Source organism: Tachyglossus aculeatus, chromosome 7, assembly GCF_015852505.1.
Source record: "Tachyglossus aculeatus isolate mTacAcu1 chromosome 7, mTacAcu1.pri, whole genome shotgun sequence".
NCBI lineage: Eukaryota > Metazoa > Chordata > Mammalia > Monotremata > Tachyglossidae > Tachyglossus > Tachyglossus aculeatus.
Window position 1 is genome coordinate 46,783,390 of NC_052072.1, and position 20,504 is coordinate 46,803,893.

General features: G+C 48.5%; 2 protein-coding genes and 1 non-coding gene across 3 annotated transcripts in view; 2 read left to right on the forward strand and 1 right to left on the reverse strand.

Annotated features, from left to right (window-relative positions):
* Positions 1–10,837, forward strand: part of PFKL (phosphofructokinase, liver type) — a 55,064-nt gene extending 44,227 nt beyond the window's left edge. The window contains exons 16-22 of the mRNA XM_038748984.1: positions 849–1,001; positions 1,882–2,046; positions 5,161–5,222; positions 6,440–6,551; positions 8,043–8,142; positions 8,338–8,443; positions 10,310–10,837. Coding sequence (XP_038604912.1) covers positions 849–1,001; positions 1,882–2,046; positions 5,161–5,222; positions 6,440–6,551; positions 8,043–8,142; positions 8,338–8,443; positions 10,310–10,457 — 846 coding nt within the window. The 3' untranslated portion in view covers positions 10,458–10,837. The remainder of the gene's footprint in view (positions 1–848; positions 1,002–1,881; positions 2,047–5,160; positions 5,223–6,439; positions 6,552–8,042; positions 8,143–8,337; positions 8,444–10,309) is intronic.
* On the reverse strand, positions 7,111–7,249 carry LOC119931097. The gene has a single exon (XR_005451960.1). It is a non-coding gene; the product is annotated as a small nucleolar RNA SNORA7 (small nucleolar RNA).
* A 3,275-nt stretch (positions 10,838–14,112) lies between the features above and the next one.
* On the forward strand, positions 14,113–19,217 carry LOC119930468 (gamma-crystallin B-like). The gene is made up of 3 exons (XM_038748795.1): positions 14,113–14,132; positions 17,108–17,426; positions 18,855–19,217. The coding sequence occupies exons 1-3, from the start codon at positions 14,113–14,115 to the stop codon at positions 19,128–19,130; spliced, it is 615 nt and encodes a 204-aa protein (XP_038604723.1). The 3' UTR covers positions 19,131–19,217.
* The last annotated feature ends 1,287 nt before the right edge of the window (positions 19,218–20,504 follow it).

Consider the following 20,504-nt stretch of genomic DNA (forward strand, 5'->3'; position numbering starts at 1 on the left):
CTAACCAGCAACAGTAGCAGTATATAGTAAATCTTCTCTGTGTGCAGAGCACTGCACTAAGCGCCAGAGAAGGTAATTAGACATGTCCCCTGTCCCAGAGGGAGTTCGACTACAGGAAAATCGTCACGCTCCCACAGCCCAAGGAAGTTTCAGAAATGTAGGCTGCCCATGACCATCTTATGGTCTAGAGGGTTTTGTATGTAAAATTCTCACATATGTTTTGCAGCCCAACTTGTACTTCCCAAGTGCTTAGTACAGTGCTCTGCACACAGTAAGCGCTCAATAAATACAATTGATTGATAGATCCCCAGTTCCCTCCCCACCCACCTACTCGGTAAAGGCACCCAGAAGCTGTAGCAGGAACCTGACTGGCCAAGATGAGAGGAGGGTGAGTGACACTGTGCAAACCACTAGCACTACAATCAATTCCTTCACTCAGATTCTCCGTCCCAAAGCCTTCTGGACTCATCTACCCCATCTCACTATGCTCTTCCTGGACTGGCAGCCCCAAGGACAGAGCGTTCTGTGAGCTGGAATCAAATCAATCGGTGATATTTGAGTGCTTACTGTGTGCAGAGCACTGTACTAAGCATCTGGGAGTTAGAAGAAACATTCCCTGCCCACCCCTGTCCAGGGGTTCAGGGTCTCGTCCTCAGCAACAACTTTAAGCGGTCGGGGAGGAGCTGAGTCAGAGCAGTACAGCTTTAGTTGGGATTTTCAACATCTCTTCCTGGCCCATAGCTAGTTATCCTGGACAGAAAAGTAGGGGGGAAAAAGCTGACACACCCCTTTTTTTTAAAAAAAAGACTTTCGTCTGTGGTCCCTGACTGGATTTCCTGCTTCTCCAGGCGTATGAGGGCGTGCTGCAGCTGGTCGAAGCCCGAGGGCAGTACGAGGAACTGTGCATCATCATGTGCGTCATTCCGGCCACTATCAGCAACAACGTCCCCGGCACCGACTTCAGCCTCGGCTCGGACACCGCTGTCAACGCTGCCATGGAGGTGAGGGCAGTATGGCTGGAGCCGGATGGGTGGGACCACCCCCTCTTCGCCTTAATCTCTACAATACTTGGAACGTGTCCTAATAACTCGTCGGCCCAAATGCCTCTCAACCCAAACGATCCTTCCCCTATTTCACCCAGAGCCGGGCCCCGGCCTGAGCCACTCGGCTCTGTTCTCCCACAGCCTCCGTTTCCTCCATTACGATCCTCTTTTTCCCTGAAGATGTCTTTGACTTTTTTTTAATGGTACCTGATTTACATTTAGTTTGTGGCAGGTGTCCGAAGGTAATGGGGTTGGACACAGTCCCTGTCCCACATGGAAATCGCAGTCTAAATCGGAGGAAAGTGAGGGAATGGAGGCAAAGAGAAGTTAAATGACTTTCCCAAGGTCACACGGCAATGCTCTTTCCACTAGGCAGAGCCGCTTTGATGTCAGAGCAGCTTTCTGCCTCACACCCATTCCAGCTTGCTAAACTCCTCGGCAGGTATCGCCGTTTCTCTCTTCATCGGGCCTCTAGGCCTGTCATCCCTGAGGAAGCCCACTGCCTCAGCTGCTGGGAGCACCTGTGTAATAATAATAATAATAATGGCATTTATTAAGCGCTTACTATGTGCAAAGCACTGTTCTAAGGGCTGGGGCAGTTACAAGGTGATCAGACTGTCCCTCATGGGGCTCACAGTCTTCATCCCCATTTTACAGATGAGGGAACTGAGGCCCAGAGAAGTTAAGTGACTTGCCGAAAGTCACACAGCAGACAAGTGGTGGAGCTGAGATTTGAACCCATGACCTCTGACTCCAAAGCCCGTGCTCTTTCCACTGCGCCACACTGCTTCCCTGTGTGAGACACCCCCCCACCTTCCTCCTTTCTCTTTCTCGGCAGAGCTGCGACCGAATTAAGCAGTCGGCTTCTGGGACCAAGCGCCGGGTGTTCATCGTGGAGACGATGGGCGGGTACTGCGGTTACCTGGCCACGGTGACGGCCATCGCCGTCGGAGCAGACGCCGCCTATATCTACGAAGATCCTTTCACCATCCACGACTTAAAGGTGAGGTGGCGTCCTGGTTGTTCGTCGGAAGCTCACTCATTCCCGCTTCGGACTCCAGTTACCAGGGATGGGGAAATGCCACTTGGGCATTTCTGCGCCTGATTCCGGAATCTCCACTGGGAAAATGGGTGTGGTCTGTGGTGGCCTCTGGGGCGGAAAATCCACGCGACTCGTACCACTTGCCTTCTGAAAAGTTGTCGAACAGAAAGGAGTGACAGACAAGGGGCCCTTTTACATCCAGGCTCGCCACACAAAGAAGCAGCGCGGCTCAGTGGAAAGAGCCCGGGCTTGGAAGTCAGAGGTCATGGGTTCTAATCCCGGCTCCCCCAAATGTCCGCTGTGTGACCTTGGACAAGTCACTTAACTTCCCTGAGCCTCATCTGTAAAATGGGGATTAAGACTGTGAGCCCCACGTGGGACAAACTGATCACCTTGCATCCCCCCCAGCTTTTAGAACAGTGCATATAGTAAGCACTTAACAAATGCCATTATTATAAGAGAAGCAGCGTGGCTCAGTGGAAAGAGCCTGGGCTTTGGAGTCAGAGGTCGTGGGTTCAAATGCCGGCTCCACCACTTGTCAGCTGTGTGACTTTGGGCAAGTCACTTCATTCATTCAATCGTATTTGTTGAGCGCTTACTGTGTGCAGAGTACTGTACAAAGTGCTTGGGAAGTACAAGTTGGCAACCCATAGAGACGGTCCCTACCCAACAGTGGGCTCACAGTCTAGAAGGGGGAGACAGACGACAAAACAAAACATATTCACAAAATGAAATAAATAGAATAAATATGTACAAATAAAATAGAGTAATAAATACGTACACACACACACACACACACACACACACACACACACACACACACACATCACTTCTCTGAGCCTCGGTTATCTCATCTGTAAAATGGGGATAAAGACTGTGAGCCCAATGTGGGACAACCTGATCACCTTGTAGCCCCCCCAGCGCTTAGAACAGTGCGTCGCACATAGTAAGCGCTTAACAAATGCCATTATTATTATCGCTATTATTATTATCTATAAAAATGAAAATACTTATTTCAGATTTCCTTTTCCAATGTTCAGTTCTCCTCTCTTTCATGGAACCTGTTCCCTTTATTGACCCTCTTCCCGTCAATTTTTGGGGTGCACATTTTGGATGTCCTTGGGCCCAGGGTTGTAGGGAATATAAGGAATAGCAATCCTTCCCTGTGCCTGCCCTGAGGGGAAAATGAGGAGAGAAACACTGGGGTGAAGCGAGGCTTTTCTGTGGCCATCAAGCGCTTAGTCCAGTGCTCTGCACACAGTAAGCGCTCAATAAATGCAATTGAATGAATGAATGAAAGAATCAGAATAAGTAGAAGTAAAGCTAGATGCACATCATCGTCATCTTTGTACTTCCCAAGCGCTTAGTACAGTGTTCTGCACGCAGTAAGCGCTCAGTACGATTGAATGAATGAATCAGAATAAATAGAAGTAAAGCTAGATGCACATCATCGTCATCTTGGTACTTCCCAAGTGCTTAGTACAGTGCTCTGCACACAGTAAGCGCTCAATAAATGCGATTGAATGAATCATATTTACTAAGCACTTACTGTATGCACAGCACTGAACTGAGCACTTGGGAGAGTACAATGCAACAGAGCCGGTAGAAACGTTCCCTGCCCACAAAGTTTTCCATCTAGAGGAGGAGACGGATTAAGGATATGTACATATGTGCTGTGGGGATTCTGGATTCAAGTGCTAGGGTGCTGCAGAAGGGAGAGGGAATAGGAGAAATGAGAGCCTAGTCACGGACTGCCTTCTGGGGGAAAATGTGATTTTAATAAGGCCTTGAAGATGAGGAGAGTGGAAATCTGTTGGAAATGAACGGGGAGGGAGTTCCAGGACAGAGGCGGGACTTGGGCAAAGACAGCCGTGAGGTAGGTGAGATGTATCTACCCCAGTGCTTAGAACAGTGCTTTGCACATAGTAAGCGCTTAATAAATGCCATCATCATTGAGGTACACTCACCGTACTCGATTTTTTTTTTTTGTCGACTCACGCCTATGCCATCTGCAGCCTATCAGGACCTGCTTAGTTTGTGGATGGCAGTCTCAGAGAGAGGACAGTGATCCTGCATATACATTTCAGGGGGAAGAGAGGAATCTGAGAGGATTAGACCTAAAGTATCTAGGACTGAAAATCGCAATTATGATTATTATGAAAATTTCCTAGGCCGGGTCTTCCGGCGCAGTGCAAAGTCGTGTTTGACTAAGAGAAAGGGAGGGGAATAGTATTATCTATTGAGCACCGTTAGTGTGCAGAGCTCTGTACTAAGCACATGGGAGAATACCATAAGATTAGTAGGATCCCTGCCCTCAAGGAGTTTGCAGTCGAGGGGAGAGTCAGATACTACAATAAATTTCAAGTAGAAAGAAGTAATCTAGACTGTGAGCCCGCTGTTGGGTAGGGACCGTCTCTATATGTTGCCAATTTGTACTTCCCAAGTGCTTAGTACAGTGCTCTGCACACAGTAAGCGCTCAATAAATACGATTGAATGAATGAATGAAGCATAAGGTTTTGAACATAAGTGCTACGGGGGTTTGTGTGTACTTAAGTGCTTAGCTGGCACAGAAGTGCTGAAATGGCCAATGTGGGGATGAGAAATCAAATCAATTTAGAGAAGCAGCATGGCTTAGTGGAAAGAGCCCGGGCTTTGGAGTCGGAGGTCATGGGTTTAAATCCCAGCTCCGCCAATTGCCAGCTGTGTGGCTTTGGGCAAGTCACTTCACTTCTCTGGGCCTCAGTTCCCTCATCTGTAAAATGGGGATTAAGACTGTGAGCTCCCCCGGGGGACAACCTGATCACCTTGTAACCTCCCCAGCGCTTAGAACGGTGCTTTGCATGTAGTAAGCACTTAATAAATACTATCATTATTATTAATCAGGGGAGACCTCCTGAAGGAGATGTGATTTCAGAAGGGCTCTCAAGAATGGGGGAGCAGTGGTCTGTTGGATGTGAAGAGTGAGGGAAGCAGGTGGGAGGGGTGAGCAAGAGGCTGGTGACCGGAGAGATGAAAATGAGGCACAGTGAAGAGGTAAGCTTGCGTGTAACCTTTCTTACCCCTTGTCTCCTTAGGCAAATGTGGAGCACTTGACCGACAAAATGAAAACAGACATTCAGAGAGGCCTGGTGCTCCGGTGAGTCCGAACTACGTGGCCCATACCACCATCATTATCATCAGTGATATTTATTGAGCGCTTACAATGTGCAGAGCAGTGAACTAAGCGCTTGGGAGAATACAGTACAGCACAGTTGGCAGACACCTTCCCTCCAACAGTGAGCTTACAGTCTAGAAGGGAAGACAGACATTAATGTTAATAAGTAATTTGTAATATAATTTAAAGACACGTACCTAAGTAATAATAATAATAATGATGGCATTTATTAAGTGCTTACTATGTGCAAAGCACTGTTCTAAGCGCTGGGGAAGTTACAAGTTGATCAGGTTGTCCCACAGGGTGCTCACAGTATTCATCCCCATTTTACAGTTGAGGTAACTGAGGCCCAGAGAAGTTAAGTGACTTGCCCAGTCACACAGCTGACAATTGGCGGAGCTGGAATTTGAACCCATGACCTCTGACTCCAAAGCCTGGGCTCTTTCCACTGAGCCACGCTGCTTCTCCAAGTACCCCAAATTCTGTGGGGTTGAGGACGGGGCAGATGTCAAATGCTCGGAGGTCACAGACCCGAGTGCACAGATGATGCAGAAGGGAGAGCGAGCAGAAGAAAAGAGGGTTTAATCCTGTTTCAGCACTCGTTCCTTTCTGCTCAATTCACCACCATTTATTCATTCATTCAGTCGTGTTTATTGAGCGCTTACTGTGAGCAGAGCACTGTACTAAGCGCTTGGGAAGTACAAGTCAGCAACATATAGAGACGATCCCTACCCAACAACGGGCTCACAGTCTAGAAGGGGGGAGACAGACAACAAGACATGTAGATGGGTGTCAAAATTGTCAGAACAAATAGAATTAAAGCTATATGCACATCATTAACAAAATAGAATAGTAAATATGTACAAGCAATATAAATCTGCACAAACATATATACAAGTGCTGTGGGGAGGGGAAGGAGGTAGGGTGGGGGGGATGAGGAGGAGGAGAGGAAAAAGGGGGCTCAGTCTGGGAAGGCCTCCCGGAGGAGGTGAGCTCTCAGTAGGGCTGTGGAGGGAGGTGGGCTGGAGGTCATCCAGGCATTGACCCCTGCTGATTACTGGTGGTGTCTATCAGACAAGATAATCGACTTGACCTCACCGGTGGATTTCAGAGACAGTACACTGGCAGGTGTTTGCATTTTCTATTTATACGCAGTATTCAAAACACACTCATGGTTTTCTCTCTGATTTTCCCCCTAGAAATGAAAAGTGTCACGAACATTACACGACAGAATTTTTGTATAATCTGTACTCATCCGAGGGGAAAGGGATTTTCGACTGTAGGACCAACGTCTTGGGCCATCTTCAGCAGGTAGGGAAATTTCACATCGTGCCAAGGATGGGTGATGAGCCTGTCTCTATATGTTGCTGACTTGTACTTCCCAAGCGCTTAGTACAGTGCTCTTAATAAATACGATTGAATGAATGAATGAATGAATGGTGGGGGGTGACCACACTGAGATACAGGGGGGAAGGGAAGAATTAGGGATTGAAGAGGCCTTTCCCCACATATCTGTTCTCCTATCACTCTCAGTGGCTTGAATAAGATCTGGAACAAAGTAGTTGTCCAGCTTTGCTCTCTTAATTCTTCCCACCTCATCGCTGATGAGCCTGAGGATTATTGGCAGAGCTGATGGAGTGTCTTGTCTTGTCTTATGCCGTCGAGTCGTCTCCGACTCACAGCGACACCATAGACACATCTCTCCCAGAACGCCCCACCTCCACCTGCAGTCGTTCTGGTAGTGGATCCCTAGAGTTTTCTTGGTCAAAATACAGAAGTGGTTCACCGTTGCTTCCTTCCGCGCGGTGAATTTGAGTCTCCGCCCTCGACTCTCTTCCGTGCAGCTGCTGCCCAGCACGGGTGAGTTTTGACTTGTAGCAGATTGCCTTCCACTCGCAAGCCACTGCCCAGGCTAGGAATGGAACGGATAGGCCTCTGCTTTGACTCTCCCTCCCATAGTCGAGACGGGTAGAGTAGTAGAAACTCTCCAGGTGTGATCCTGAGAGGGAGTGGAGAAGGTAGGAATCAAAAGATAAAGTTAGGAGCCACTCTTGCTTCGGTGCGAGGCCCTAGAGAAAGTCGCTTAACTCCTAAAGCCGCCTCACGCCTGCCTTTCATGTACGGAGAGGCTCGATGGCTGCCTGGAATGCTTGTTGAGCTCCGTGGATGGATGTGTTTCCAAAGAATACAACGTTGCTCCTCCTAGGCTGTGCACAGACCAGTGGTTCTAAAACTGGGAAAGGCAGGAATCCCCCCCCCGCCCCCAACTAGGAACGAGACAGGCATGTGAGGGCTGGTTTGTCATCCAGATAAATGATATCTGCTGATGATAATAGTAAAAATGACTGAATTTGTTAAGCGCTGGGGTGGATACAGCAAATCAAGTTGGCACAGTCCCCTGTCCCGTGTATGGCTCACAGTCTCAATCTCCGTTTTACAGATAAGGTAACAGTCTCAGAGAAGTGAAGTGTTCTGCTCAAGGTCACACAGCAGACAAGTGGCAGAACCGGGATTGGAACCCCGGGTAATAAATGGATAAAAAATGATAAATGGATGCTGTCTGATATCCAGTGAGAGAGATCAGGCAATCAATCAGTGGTATTTATTGAGCGCATACTATGTGCAGAGCACCGTAATAAGCCCTTGGGAGAGTGCTGAGGTCTGATGGTAAATGGATGGGTTCCCTGGGACCCGTGAGCCTCTCTGCCCTTGGATGGCCATACCGTCTCTGACCTTTGAACCCCCACCGCTCCCACGCCGCATGCATTGCTGCTTGTGATCCCCGCCTCATTCTGTTCACAGGGAGGAGCTCCGACCCCGTTCGACCGTAACTACGGCACCAAGTTGGGCGTGAAGGCTATGATCTGGATGTCGGAAAAACTGCAGGAGGCCTACCGCAGGGGTAAGTGGGGCTAGGCTCTGCCGGTGCCCCGGTGTCGACCCCGTGGATGTCAACGGGAGACCTTTGCTGCTGGAGCTGTTGCCTCCCCTCACCAAACCGTGCCAAATCAGCTTTCTCCCCGCGGCGGGGTGAGGGAGGTTTCTTGGGTCCAATGCCGGTGGTGTTACTTGCTGAGTTGCTCCTGTGTCCCTGCAGGGCGGGTGTTCGCCAATTCGGCAGACTCAGCCTGCGTGATTGGCTTGAAGAAGAAAGTGGTGGCCTTCAGCCCCGTGACTGAACTCAAGAAAGTCACTGATTTCGAGTAAGTTTTTGGCCTGGATTTGCTCTTCCCCGCTCTCCCTGCATGGGGAATCCTTGGTGGTCCTTGTCCCTGAGCCCAGCGATAAATGCCAGAGAGGGGGCCATGGCGGGAAGATAAGAAACAGGTTCAAAGCAAGAGTATTACCTATCCGGGCACTTGTTCCACAGTGGTGAAGCGCAAAGCCTTTGTCGCTTCTGGGTAACGGCACAGTCCCGGATGAGTCGCGTGCCATATTTGGGACACCAGCTGCTCAGCCCGCAGAGCAGAATCCCCTCCCAGCTGCCCCCATTTGGCCATAGAGACGGTGGTCTCAGGGGGCCACCTCCTCAGGAAGTCAAGCATTGGAAGGGTAATAATATAGATTGATTTGTTAAGTGCTTACTATGTGCAAAGCACTGTTCTAAGCGCTGGGGGATACAAGGTGATCAGGTTGTCCCACGTGGGGCTCACAGTCAATCCCCATTTTACAGATGAGGGAACTGAGGCTCAGAGAAGTTAAGTGACTTGCCCAGGGTCACACAGCAGACATGTGGCGGGGCCAGGATTCGAACCCATGACCTCTGACTCTTCCCACTGAACCACGCTTGCACAAATGGAGGTATCCCATTTGCAGGCGCCCTTCAAGCAGTTTTCAAGGTCCAATGTTATCATTTCTAGAGTTTTTGTTTCCATTTAATAATAATAATGGCATTAAGTGCTTACTATGTGCAAAGCACTGTTCTAAGCTCTCTGTGGTATTTATTGGGCGCTTACTGTGTGCAGAGCCCTGTAGTAAGCACTTGGAAGAGTACAGTACAACAGAGTTGGTAGACATGCTCCTTGCCAATGTGGAGCTTACAGTCCAGCAAGGGAAACTGTAATAATAATAATAATAATAATAATAATAATGACATTTATTAAGTGCTTACTATGTGCAAAGCACTGTAATTACCACAATCACCAACCCAGAATGCCCTGTACTTGAATTGTAGTACAGAGTTCGGGAGAGGGACAGAGCCAGGAGAAGACAGCATTAGACTACCACAGGACTCCCCCCCAGCAATCAGGCCACAGTTTCAAGAACTCTGCTTAAGGGGCATGTGAGCTTGATATCTTCAGATAATCAGAATTGTAGCTGCACCAGAGGAGGAGAGAATCATCAATTGTGGTATTTGTTCATTCATTCATTCATTCAATTGTATTTATTAAGCGCTTACTGTGTGCAGAGCACTGTACTAAGCGCTTGGGAAGTACAAGTCGGCAACATATAGAGACGGTCCCTACCCAACAACAGGCTCACGGTCTAGAAGGGGGAGACAGACAACAAAACAAAACACGGAGACAGGTGTCAAAATCGTCGGAACAAACAATTAAAGCTAGATGCTCATCGTTAACAAAATAAATAGAATAGTAAATATGTACAAGTAAAATAAATAGAGTAATAAATCTTTATAAATACATACGAGTGCCCAGTGTGACAGTGGGCTGAAAGAAGGAAATAGTAATAGCAGCAGCACTTGGTAGGCATTCTCTTCATGCGGGGCACTGTACTAGGTGCCTAGGAAGTAGCTCTAACGATGTCCAAGTCCCATAGTAGGCTCTGGGGTAGATACAAACGAATCAGGTTGGACACAGTCCGTGCCCCGCACAGGGCTTACGGTCTTAATCCCCATTTTGCAGATGAGGTAACTGAGGCCCAGAGAAGTGAAGTGACACGCCCAGGGTCACGCAGCGGACAAGTGTCCGGACCCGGGATTGGAACCCGGGTCCGTCAGACTCCCAGGAGCAGGAGCTAACCTCTGGGCCACACTGCTTCTACCAGCCAGGATTCCCGTCCGACCCTCTTGAGTGATGAGTTGCCTCTCTTGTCTTCTGTCCGTTGCTTAGACACAGGATGCCCCAGGAGCAGTGGTGGCTAAATCTGCGCCTCATGCTGAAGATGCTGGCCAACTATCAGATCAGCCTGACCGAGTACGTCTCCGGGGAGATGGAACACGTCACCCGACGCACCCTCAGCATCGAGAAGGGCTTCTAACGGCCCCTCCGGCCGCCGGAAGACTCTCCCCCATCCCTCTGTCCCTGCTTCCTTCCCATCCCAAATGCCTGTGAGTGCCATGCTGACGGAGAACAACCCCGGGCCTAGGAGGGCGAGGGCTGCTTCAAGCGCTTAGTACAGTGCTCTGCACACAGTAAGCGCTCAATAAATACGCTTGAATGAATACACCACCCGAGAGCCGGGCGATGAGACCGGACCGCCACTGCAGGACCGAAGGAGCTCAGGAAGCCAGATGGGTGAACCGGACGTGACCGGATCCCCTTCCTGGGTACTACTGACCAGATGGACTTTAATAATAATAATGATGATGGCATTTGTTAAGCACTTACTATGTGCCAAGCACTGTTCTAAGCACTGGGGGGATACAAGGTAATCAGGTTGTCCCACATGGGGCTCACAGTCTTCATCGCCATTTTACAGATGAGGGAACTGAGGCCCAGAGAAGTGAAGTGACTTGCCCAGAGTCACACAGTTAACAAGTTTCAGAGCCGGCATTAGAACCCGTGACCTCTGACTCCCAAGCCCGGGCTCTTTCCACTGAGCCACTTGAGCAGTCCCCAGCCCAAGGGCAGCCACCTGCTAGTATAAAGAAGGGGAAGATGATTTCTCAGTTGTTGAGCTGCATAATCAGTTCCCAACCCTCCATACTTTACTATTTAACGAGCAAGTCTTTGGGGGTCTTTTTAAATTTGGGGGACCCCGTCCAGGAAAAAGATGGAGAAGGTTGGGATGAGGGGCACAGCTCTCTCAAGCCCCATACCGGCTTGGTAAAAGGTCCATGCAAACACATCTTCCTTAACTGGCTCACGCAGGCCTGCAAGGTTTGAACTCCTAGACTCCTGTAGGTCGACTCACCTGGCCAATTAGGTTAGGCAGAGTGTACAAAAACCATTATTATTATTATTATTATTATTATTATTAGATCCCACCCCAGTGGGTGTAGAGATGGGATCCGTTTCCCCGCGAGGCATGGCACACCTGAGCAGAGTCATTTGACCTCCTCCCACGTTCCTCCCACAACCCCGTGGATGTCACCGTGATTCCTTTGCTGTTGGAGCTGTTTCCTCCCCTCACCAACACGCCGGTTTCAATTCCGGGTTCCGAGGGCCTTTGCCGTGACCGCACTGCCCACTTGTCCTCTTTGAAAACGGCTGTGATAAAGCACTACCCCGAACTGACTGGTCTTGGCACTGTTTGTTCTCGGAAGATAAAGATACCAAACGTATCAGATTGCCTTCTCATTCCTTGAGGGAGGGTTGAACTCTTGTTTGGAGCTAAGCAGGAGTGGTTCCAGCTTTTAAAAGGAGAGATTTTTAAGCCTTTGGCCAGCTGCAGGGAGGGGGAGGATTAGCTTCCAAGCATTAGCTTTTATATCTAAGTGGCCTACGATAGTGAAATGGCAAAAGCAGTTCCATTAATGGTGATGGTATTCCAGTGAAGAATGGCAAATATGCCTCTCTTTCCCTGCCACCTCTGGTAACCCTATTCCACCTGAACAAACTCTTGGCCAAGCTGAAAACTGCCTGGAACACGCCAGGTGTCCACACTTGAAAAGGTCTGAAAATTATTTTGCTTCCAGTTCTGGCCGTTGCTTGACAGCAGCCTAATAGCCCAAGAAATGGAATTCTCTCTCAAGAGAAGCCAGCCATCTAGCTATCAAGAGGGACCTAATTTCAGCTGATTTTCCACCTGCCACCTGGCCAACTCAAAACTCAGTAGCGTCCAGAGGAGCTCTGGCTGTACATCTAAATCGAACCAACACACTGAACCCCTTTGAGATCGTACTGGACAGCTAGATGTACAGACCTGAAGCGGCGCTGGCCAATACAACAGAAACAACTTTTCACACGTTGGCCTTTAATTTTTTTTTCTTTCCTCACTCTACTGCCTCTCCCCACTTCCTCTGCTCTGTTTCAATGATTTTGGTATTAAGTGCTTACTATGTGCCAAGCACGGTACTAAAAGCATTGGGATGAATACAAAACAAACAGTTTGGGCACAGTCCCTGACTCATCTGGAGCTTCCTGTCCAAGTAGGAGGAAACAAGTACCTTATCCCCATTTTTACAGGTGAGAAAACTGAGGCACAGGGAAGGTAAGTGACTTGCCTAAGGTCATACAGCACCGTAAGTCTTAGAGCCAGGTTTAGAATGCAAGTCTCTTGACTTCCAGGGTGGCTCTTTCCACTAGGCCATCCTGGGTTTTTTTACTTGTTCTCTATCCATCTCCCCCATCATGCTAGTCTTCCAGAACCCCAAATCACCTTCTCCCTGAACCCCAAACCTTCGCTGCTTGTCTTTTTGAAGTATCTGCTAAATGTGTCCTGCCCAGTTTACCTCTGCCCCTGACTGTCCCCGGGTTCATTTACGGCTCATGCCTACCAAATCCCCCAAAGCCAAGGGGCTGGGGGAATGGGACTGTGATGGGAGAACTGAGTTGAGAGCTCAGAGAGGACCAGCAAGATGGGAGCAGTTGCTTCGTCCCTTCTCCCGTCCCCCCAACTCCTGGATGGGGGAGGTTTAGGGGTGGGGAGACTGCGGTGGCCTGGACTGAAATGGAACCAGGAAGCCGGGTCAGAGGTGAGGTGGATGGGATAGGTTTGTTTCGGTTTGCTTTTTCGGTGGCATGATTTAGGGGTTGGCAGCTAGTGTCAATCAGAGGAAGGGAAATGGGGAGAAAGAGGAGTCTTGGCAGTGACCAAGTTTAAAAGAGGACAGGTTTGTGGGGAAAGGGATAGGCGGAATAAAGAAAATAATGTGTTAATGACTCAAGTGGGGCAACAATTGGTGGGATGGAGTTTTCCATTGTGCTGATCACTGACAGCTAACCAGTACATGCCTCTAACAAGGGCACAGTGCTAATGGACTAAGGAGAATTTTAGCTCAGTATGCCAAGATCTATAAATTTGTTTGTTGATCTGAATTTGATGTCTCTTGCCCTCCTCCCCTCCTCCTTCACTTTGACAGCAACAGCTCCTCAACAGACCTAGCTGCAGTGTACCACGCTTCCGCCCCCGGCAAGGCATCCACCTGTCTTGTCCCGAGATGCCTTGCTTACCTATACAATTTCAACACACATACTAAACTAGTTTAATCCCATGTGATTTGAGCTGAATTTCCAAGGCAGTTTTGACAATGCACACGAAGATGATATTGGAATTACTGGAAAGGCATAGTGAGTTCAGCGCTTAGAACCGTGCTTGGCACATAGTAAGCGCTTAACAAATACCATTATTATTATTATTTACAGAGCATGGCTAGATGTCACCCTTGTGCCACCTCAATTCAAAGAATAATAAACACGATCAGTTGTATGTATTGAGCAGTTACTGGGTGCAAAACATAACTAAGTTCTTGGGAGAGTACAATAGAGAAAGACATAATCCCGGCCCCGATGCAAATTGTTATAAAACAAATAGACATTTTATTACATGGTGCTAGTAGCATTTTTTTTTTTATGGCAGGCCTCTTCCACAACTTGCTGGGGGAACAATTAGGTAAGTGGAACTCTAGAGGGATTTTCCTCTGTCATGAGGCAAATCCTTACCTTGATTCTGGTTGGATTGATCTCTGGTCTCTGGATTATTACTTAATTCATTATTTGATTCAGGTTTAGGTGTGCCAGTGACTCTGAGCATGCTGGTGAGCTCAGCTAAGTAAGTCTCTCCTGATCCTCCCTACTTAAACTCATCTCCACTCCTTTGTGAAAGTTTAGAAGGTAAAGACACATAAATCCAGCAAGTTGGTTTCTTCTAATCCTTTAGTGACTTATGTTGATTTTTTTTTAAGGTGCATGACAGACCCTGGTACTTCACTGAGGTAGCTAGGGACACCTCAACCCTAAGAGCCTCTCTTTCGAACCCTCCTGGAATGGGGTGGCGTGCCCCCAAATGCCCCTCACTAACCTGTCATGGCCAAGCTCGTAGTGTGCAGCCTTCTACCTACTAGCAAGGAGGAGTTAGGGCTAGAGTCGGGATTGCAGACTGTTGTAACCTACTGAAAAACTACCAAACGGTAAACAGTAGTTACAGTAAACTACTAAATTACTGGTCAATATTTCAGACCAGCCAAGGCCTCAGAGCCAGTCCCTCCCCTATGTGTAGTGAACGATTTAGCCCCATTTCAATGAAATTTGACTAGCTCAGTCATTCTAACAATAGAAGCTTTTACATCCTCAATGCAAAGTGCACCGAGCGATAAACTTGCCTTTCGAGGGGATGCTGAATCTGTCAGCAATTAGCTCTACCTCATATGGGCACAAAAGAACCACCCAGCTCAGCAAAGAGGACACAGTGTTCAACAGAAATGGCTGCTGACAGGAGTTGGCAATAAATCCCCTCATTGAAATGGCACCGTCTGGTAACACTGGGCAGCCAGGTATAAAAGCAGCCCATGGGCTTTCCAAGTGCACCCCGTTTCTACCCTGGCACAGTAGAGCCGTTGAAGATGGGAAAGGTAATTTGTTGTGTCGTGTGGCCGTGCGTCGGAGTGTGATGGAATAGGAAGGCCAGAGCACTAATCCACTTAGGAGGCCTTGAATTTTAACTCTGCTCTGTATTCCCGAGGAGATTCTCCATCTGAGATCCCTATTCGTGAAAAGGGGGTGAGAATTCTATTGAGTTGATTGAGGCTCAAGACATTTGACCAGTTCAGCCTCACTGAATGAGTTTTATGGAGCTATTTATAATATTTGTGTGCCTGCGTGTGTGTACATATGTAGGTGGCTTTTTATCCTTTCAATTCTCGTATTACAATAGGGAAAAATATAATTCCATTTGTGCAGCATGTCAGATTAGCCAACTGCCCCAAACCCTGATGTTTTAATGTCCATTTTTGTAATGAACAGTGTCAGAGTGGCGATGAGGTAACTGAGGCAGAGAGAAGTTAAGTGACTTGCCCAGAGTCACACAGCTGATAGGTGGCTGAGCTGGAAGTAGAACCCACGACCTCTGACTCCCCATCCCGGGCTCTTTACCCTAAGCCTCGCTGCTTCTCTACCAAATGATGAGGGCAGAGCAGAGAGAAATCCTACCAGGCAGATCAACGAAGTCTCCCATCAGGAACAATGGTTGAGCTGTGAATCTTCAGGGTCAAGGATCTTGTAGGAAGGAATTGCTTTAAGAGCTAGTAATTTGTGGAGCACCACAACACTTTCTCCCCTCTGCCAGTCATGTTCCCACTGGGGAATGTGCATATGTGCTCTTTGATCCTCTTAGCAAGCTACAGGCAGAATTGGGGCTGGAATCCAGGCCTCCTGATTCCCAGAGCAGCGCTCTATCCACTGGACAAGGAAGAGTGTTGTCCATGGCAATAAAATGATTTGCTATTTCATGGGATAGGATTTTTCAGGGATTGTACCCATCAAATATGTGAGCATAGACACTTCCTAGTCTTAACTTATTTGTCAGCATCCTCTTCCTAGGATAACTCACCCTGGAGGAGTGAGTTAACTGGAGGAGAGTTCACCTCCTCCAGGAGGCCTTCTCAGACTGAGCCCCCTTTTTCCTCTCCTCCTCCCTATCCCCCCGCCCTTCCTCCTTCCCCTCCCCACAGCATCTGTATATATACACAGATTTATTACTCTATTTTACTTGTACATATTTATTATTCTATTAATTTTGTTAATGATGTGCATATAGCTATAATTCTATTTGTTCTGACAATTTTGACACCTGTCTACATGTTTTGTTTTGTTGTCTTTCTCCCCGTTCTAGACTGTGAGCCCATTATTGGGTAGGGACTGTCTCTATATGCTGCTTTGTACTTCCCAAGCGCTTAGTACAGTACTCTGCACACAGTAAGCGCTCAATAAATACGACTGAATGAATGAAAGAATTGGAAAGGGTAAGGTTTAGAGTCATGAAAGAGGGGTGGAGGGTGACATGAAATTGGTATTTTGAAAAAAATTTTCTTTATTTCTTCCCTTAAAGAGAGGATGTGCCGAAAACTTTCAGTAAAATAATGATAATTATGATGGCATTTGTTAAGCGCTTACTATGTGCAAAGCACTGGTCTATGTGCTGGGGAGGATACAAGGTGATCAGGTACAGAATACATTGTAGCATCGAAGGATTGTCGATCCTCCTTGATCTCTTCAGGGAAGCAGAGACATTTCCCTCCCTCACTGTAACTCATCTTCCTCATTATGCAGACAGACCCGAAAGGGGGGTGCTGTGTGTGATTCCTTAAGCACTTACTATGAGCTAAGCACTCTACTAAGTCCTGGGGTAGATACAAGCTAATCAGGGCAGACACAGTCCCTGTCTCTCATCCGGCTTACTGCTTCAGAAGGTTGGGAAGGCAAGACTCTGAAACAGAAGGGGTTCAAAACCCTGCTCCTCCAGCCATGATTCCCTTCCCTCTTGTGTTTATCGTGGTCATTGTCCTCCGTATTATTTTTGTGTTTTTATTGTTTCAGTCCTCCCCCTGTGTCTTTCTTAGACTCTGAGTGCCTGGAGGTCTGACTCCCACCTGTTGGTGTGTTTCCCAGTGCTCAGTGAGCGTGGGCAAATACAGAAAAGCCCTCAAAGATGGATCTGTGATTGTCGTATTCTATAACAGTCTGCAGAAAGTTAAATTCCACCCAGTGCAGGAAAGGCTAAAACGGAGAGGCCCCTGGGCTTCCGTGAAGTGGCCGGGGCCTGGTTCCGGAAGAGGTGGTGAGTGTGGCGACAGGTTTTCCCATCAGTGGCTCTCTCCTCTCCCAGATCACCTTCTTTGAGGACCGCAATTTCCAGGGCCGCTGCTACGCGTGCAGCGGGGACTGTGCTGACCTGCAGGCGTACATCACTCGCTGCAACTCCATCCGGGTGGACTGTGGCTTGTGGGTCTTGTACGAGCAGACGAACTACAAGGGCTACCAGTACTTCCTGAGGCGCGGAGAGTACCCTGACTACCAGCAGTGGATGGGGCTGAACGATTCCATCAGATCCTGCCGCAGCATTCCCCGGGTGAGTCGCCAGTTTTCCCAGGAGCCTGCCCGCCTTAGGGTAGAAAGGCTCAGCAGCAAGCCATCCTTCCTCGATCTGGTGTTCCCACGACCCATTCCCTGCTCATTCCAGGCTGCGGCCAAGGGAGTAAGCGGGAAGGTTGAGGGCTGGCAACCGAAGCTTAGGGGCCAGAGGGTGTTGGGTGATTTCCAGGGAATGGAAAAAAAATTAATGTGTGTGAGGAGTTCTACCTCCGCCCCTGTGCTTCCACACCCGCCTTTTAAGAAAAATGGCTTTTGTTCAGTGCTTATTATGTGCCAGGCTCTGTACTAAGTGCTGGGCTAGATAAAAGCTAAACAGGCTGGACACAGTCCATTTCCTGAGTGGGGCTCCCAGTCTTAAACTCCATTTTACAGATGAGGGAACTGAAGCACAGAGAAGTGAAGTGACAGTTGAACCCTAGCATTTTTCAGCTTAGTTTTGGGGATTGCATCATCTCTCTCCCTAGACTGAAAATCAATCAATCAATCATATTTATTGAGCGCTTACTGTGTGCAGAGCACTGTACTAAGCGCTTGGGAAGTACAAGTTGGCAACACATAGAGACAGTCCCTACCCAACAGTGGGCTCACAGTCTAAAAGGGGGAGACAGAGAACAAAACCAAACATACTAACAAAATAAAATGAATAGAATAGATATGTACAAGTAAAATAGAGTAATAAATATGTACAAACATATATACATATATACAGGTGCTGTGGGGAAGGGAAAGATGGCGGGGATGGAGAGGGGGACGAGGGGGAGAAAATACGGTTGCTAATGTTTAGGCCACTGAAAGGAATGCTCCGCGCCTCTGCATTTTTATCCATTCCAAGCTACTGAGCAGTGTCCTTCCTGGGAATCCCATTCTTTGCTCACTTGTCACGGTCCCACTGCCACAAAGGGGTGTCTGGGAGAAAGCGAGGGGACAATCTGAACAACGGACCATTGGTCTTTGTGAGCATGCAGACCAGTCGATCTTAGAGAAGCAGCTTGGCTCAGTGGAAAGAGCACGGACTTTGGAGTCAGAGGTCAGGGGTTCAAATCCCTGCAGACAAGTAGCGGAGCTGGGATCGGAACCCAGGTCCCCTGATTCCCGGGCCCGAGCTCTGTCCGCAGGCCAGACCGCCAGGCAGCCATAGATCTGTTCTGATCTGGGGTGGTTTTTTAAACCAGGAATAAATCTCTGAGCCAGGGTGATCGGGATCGTAATAACCCGAGGGAGCTGTGGTCTCTAAATAATTATGAGACAAAGACTATGAAGTTAAGGGTCAGATATCAGTCCGAAGTTAAAGCACAAGACGGAAGACGTCTAATAGCCCAGGGCCCCGTTCTCGGCCCGGCCACTAGCAGCCCGGCACGGGGGCTCCTCACCTCAGGGCTCAGGGCTTCCCCTCCTCGCCCCTCAGCACGACGGCTCTTACCGCATGAGGATCTACGCGAAGGAGAACTGCACGGGTCAGATGATGGAGTTCACCGAGGACTGCACCTCCATCCCCGACATCTTCCGCCAGCGGGACGTCCTCTCCTGCAGCGTTATGGACGGCTACTGGGTCCTCTACGAGCAGCCCAACTACCAGGGGCGGCAGTACTTCGTCAGGCCCGGTGAGTACCGGCGGCCCAGCGAGTGGGGAGCCAGTCACGGCTCCCTGGGCTCCCTCCGACGGGCCACTGACACCAGTTAAATCGGTCCCCTGGGCTACCTCCTCCCACCCTCAGTTCTGCCTGGGAAATAAGAGGCTGCGGGGAGGGCCGCGGAGTGACCGTTTGACTCCCCATCTCCGTTCTCTCTCCAAGATAAATAAAAGTATTTATTGCAGACCGACATCTCCAGACTTCTCTCTTGCGGTGGGCAGGAAACGTGCCTACCAACTCTGTTGTATCGTACTCTGTACAATACATATTATATTACCTGTATATATGTTTGTACATATTTATTACTCCATTTATTTATTTTACTTGTACATATCTATTCTATTTTATTTTGTTAATATGTTTTGTTTTGTTGTCTGTCTCCCCCTTCTAGACTGTGAGCCCACTGTTGAGTAGGGACCGTCTCTATACGTTGCCAACTTGTACTTCCCAAGCACTTAGTACAGTGCTCTGCACCCAGTAAGCACTCAATAAATACGACTGAATGAATGAATACTTTCCCAGGTGCTTAGTATGGTGCTCTGCATTCCATAAGCACTCGATAAATGATAATAATAATGGTGGCATTTGTTAAGCACTTACTATGCGCAAAGCACTGTTCTAAGTGCTGGGGAGGTTACATGGTGATCAGGTTGTCCCACGGGGGGCTCCCAGTCTTCATCCCCATTTTACAGATGAGGTAACTGAGGCCCAGAGAAGTCAAGTTACTTGCTCAAAGTCACACAGCTGACAATTGGCAGAGCTGGGATTTGAACCCCGACCTCTGACTCCAAAGGCCGTGCTCTTTCCACTGAGCCACGCTGCTTCTCCAAGATCGATTGGTCTGCATGCTCACAAAGACCAATGGTCCATTGTTCGGATTGTCCCCTCACTTTCTCCCAGACACCCCTTTGTGGCAGTGGGACTGTGACAAGTGAGCGAAGAATGGGATTCCCAGGAAGGACACCGCTCAGTAGTTTGGAATGGATAAAAATGCAAAGGTGCAGAGCATTCCTTTCAGTGGCCTAAACATTAGCAACCGTATTTTCAGTCTAGGGAGAGGGATGATGCAATCCCCAAAACCAAGCTGAAAAACGCTAGGATTCAACTGAGATTTAGGGGGATGGCTTTACAGCCCCTCACTCTTGGCTCATACTGGATAATAATAATGGCATTTATTAAGTGCTTACTATGTGCAAAGCACTGTTCTCAGCGCTGGGGAAGTTACAAGATGATCAGGTTGTCCCACGTGGGGCTCACAGTCTTAATCCTCATTTTATAGATGAGGTAACTGAGGCCCAGAGAAGTGAAGTGACTTGCCCCAAGTCACACAGCTGTCAGTTGGTGGAGCCGGGATTTGAACCCATGACCTCTGACTCCAAAGCCCGGGCTCTTTCCACTGAGCTACGCTGCTTCTGGTTGCACAT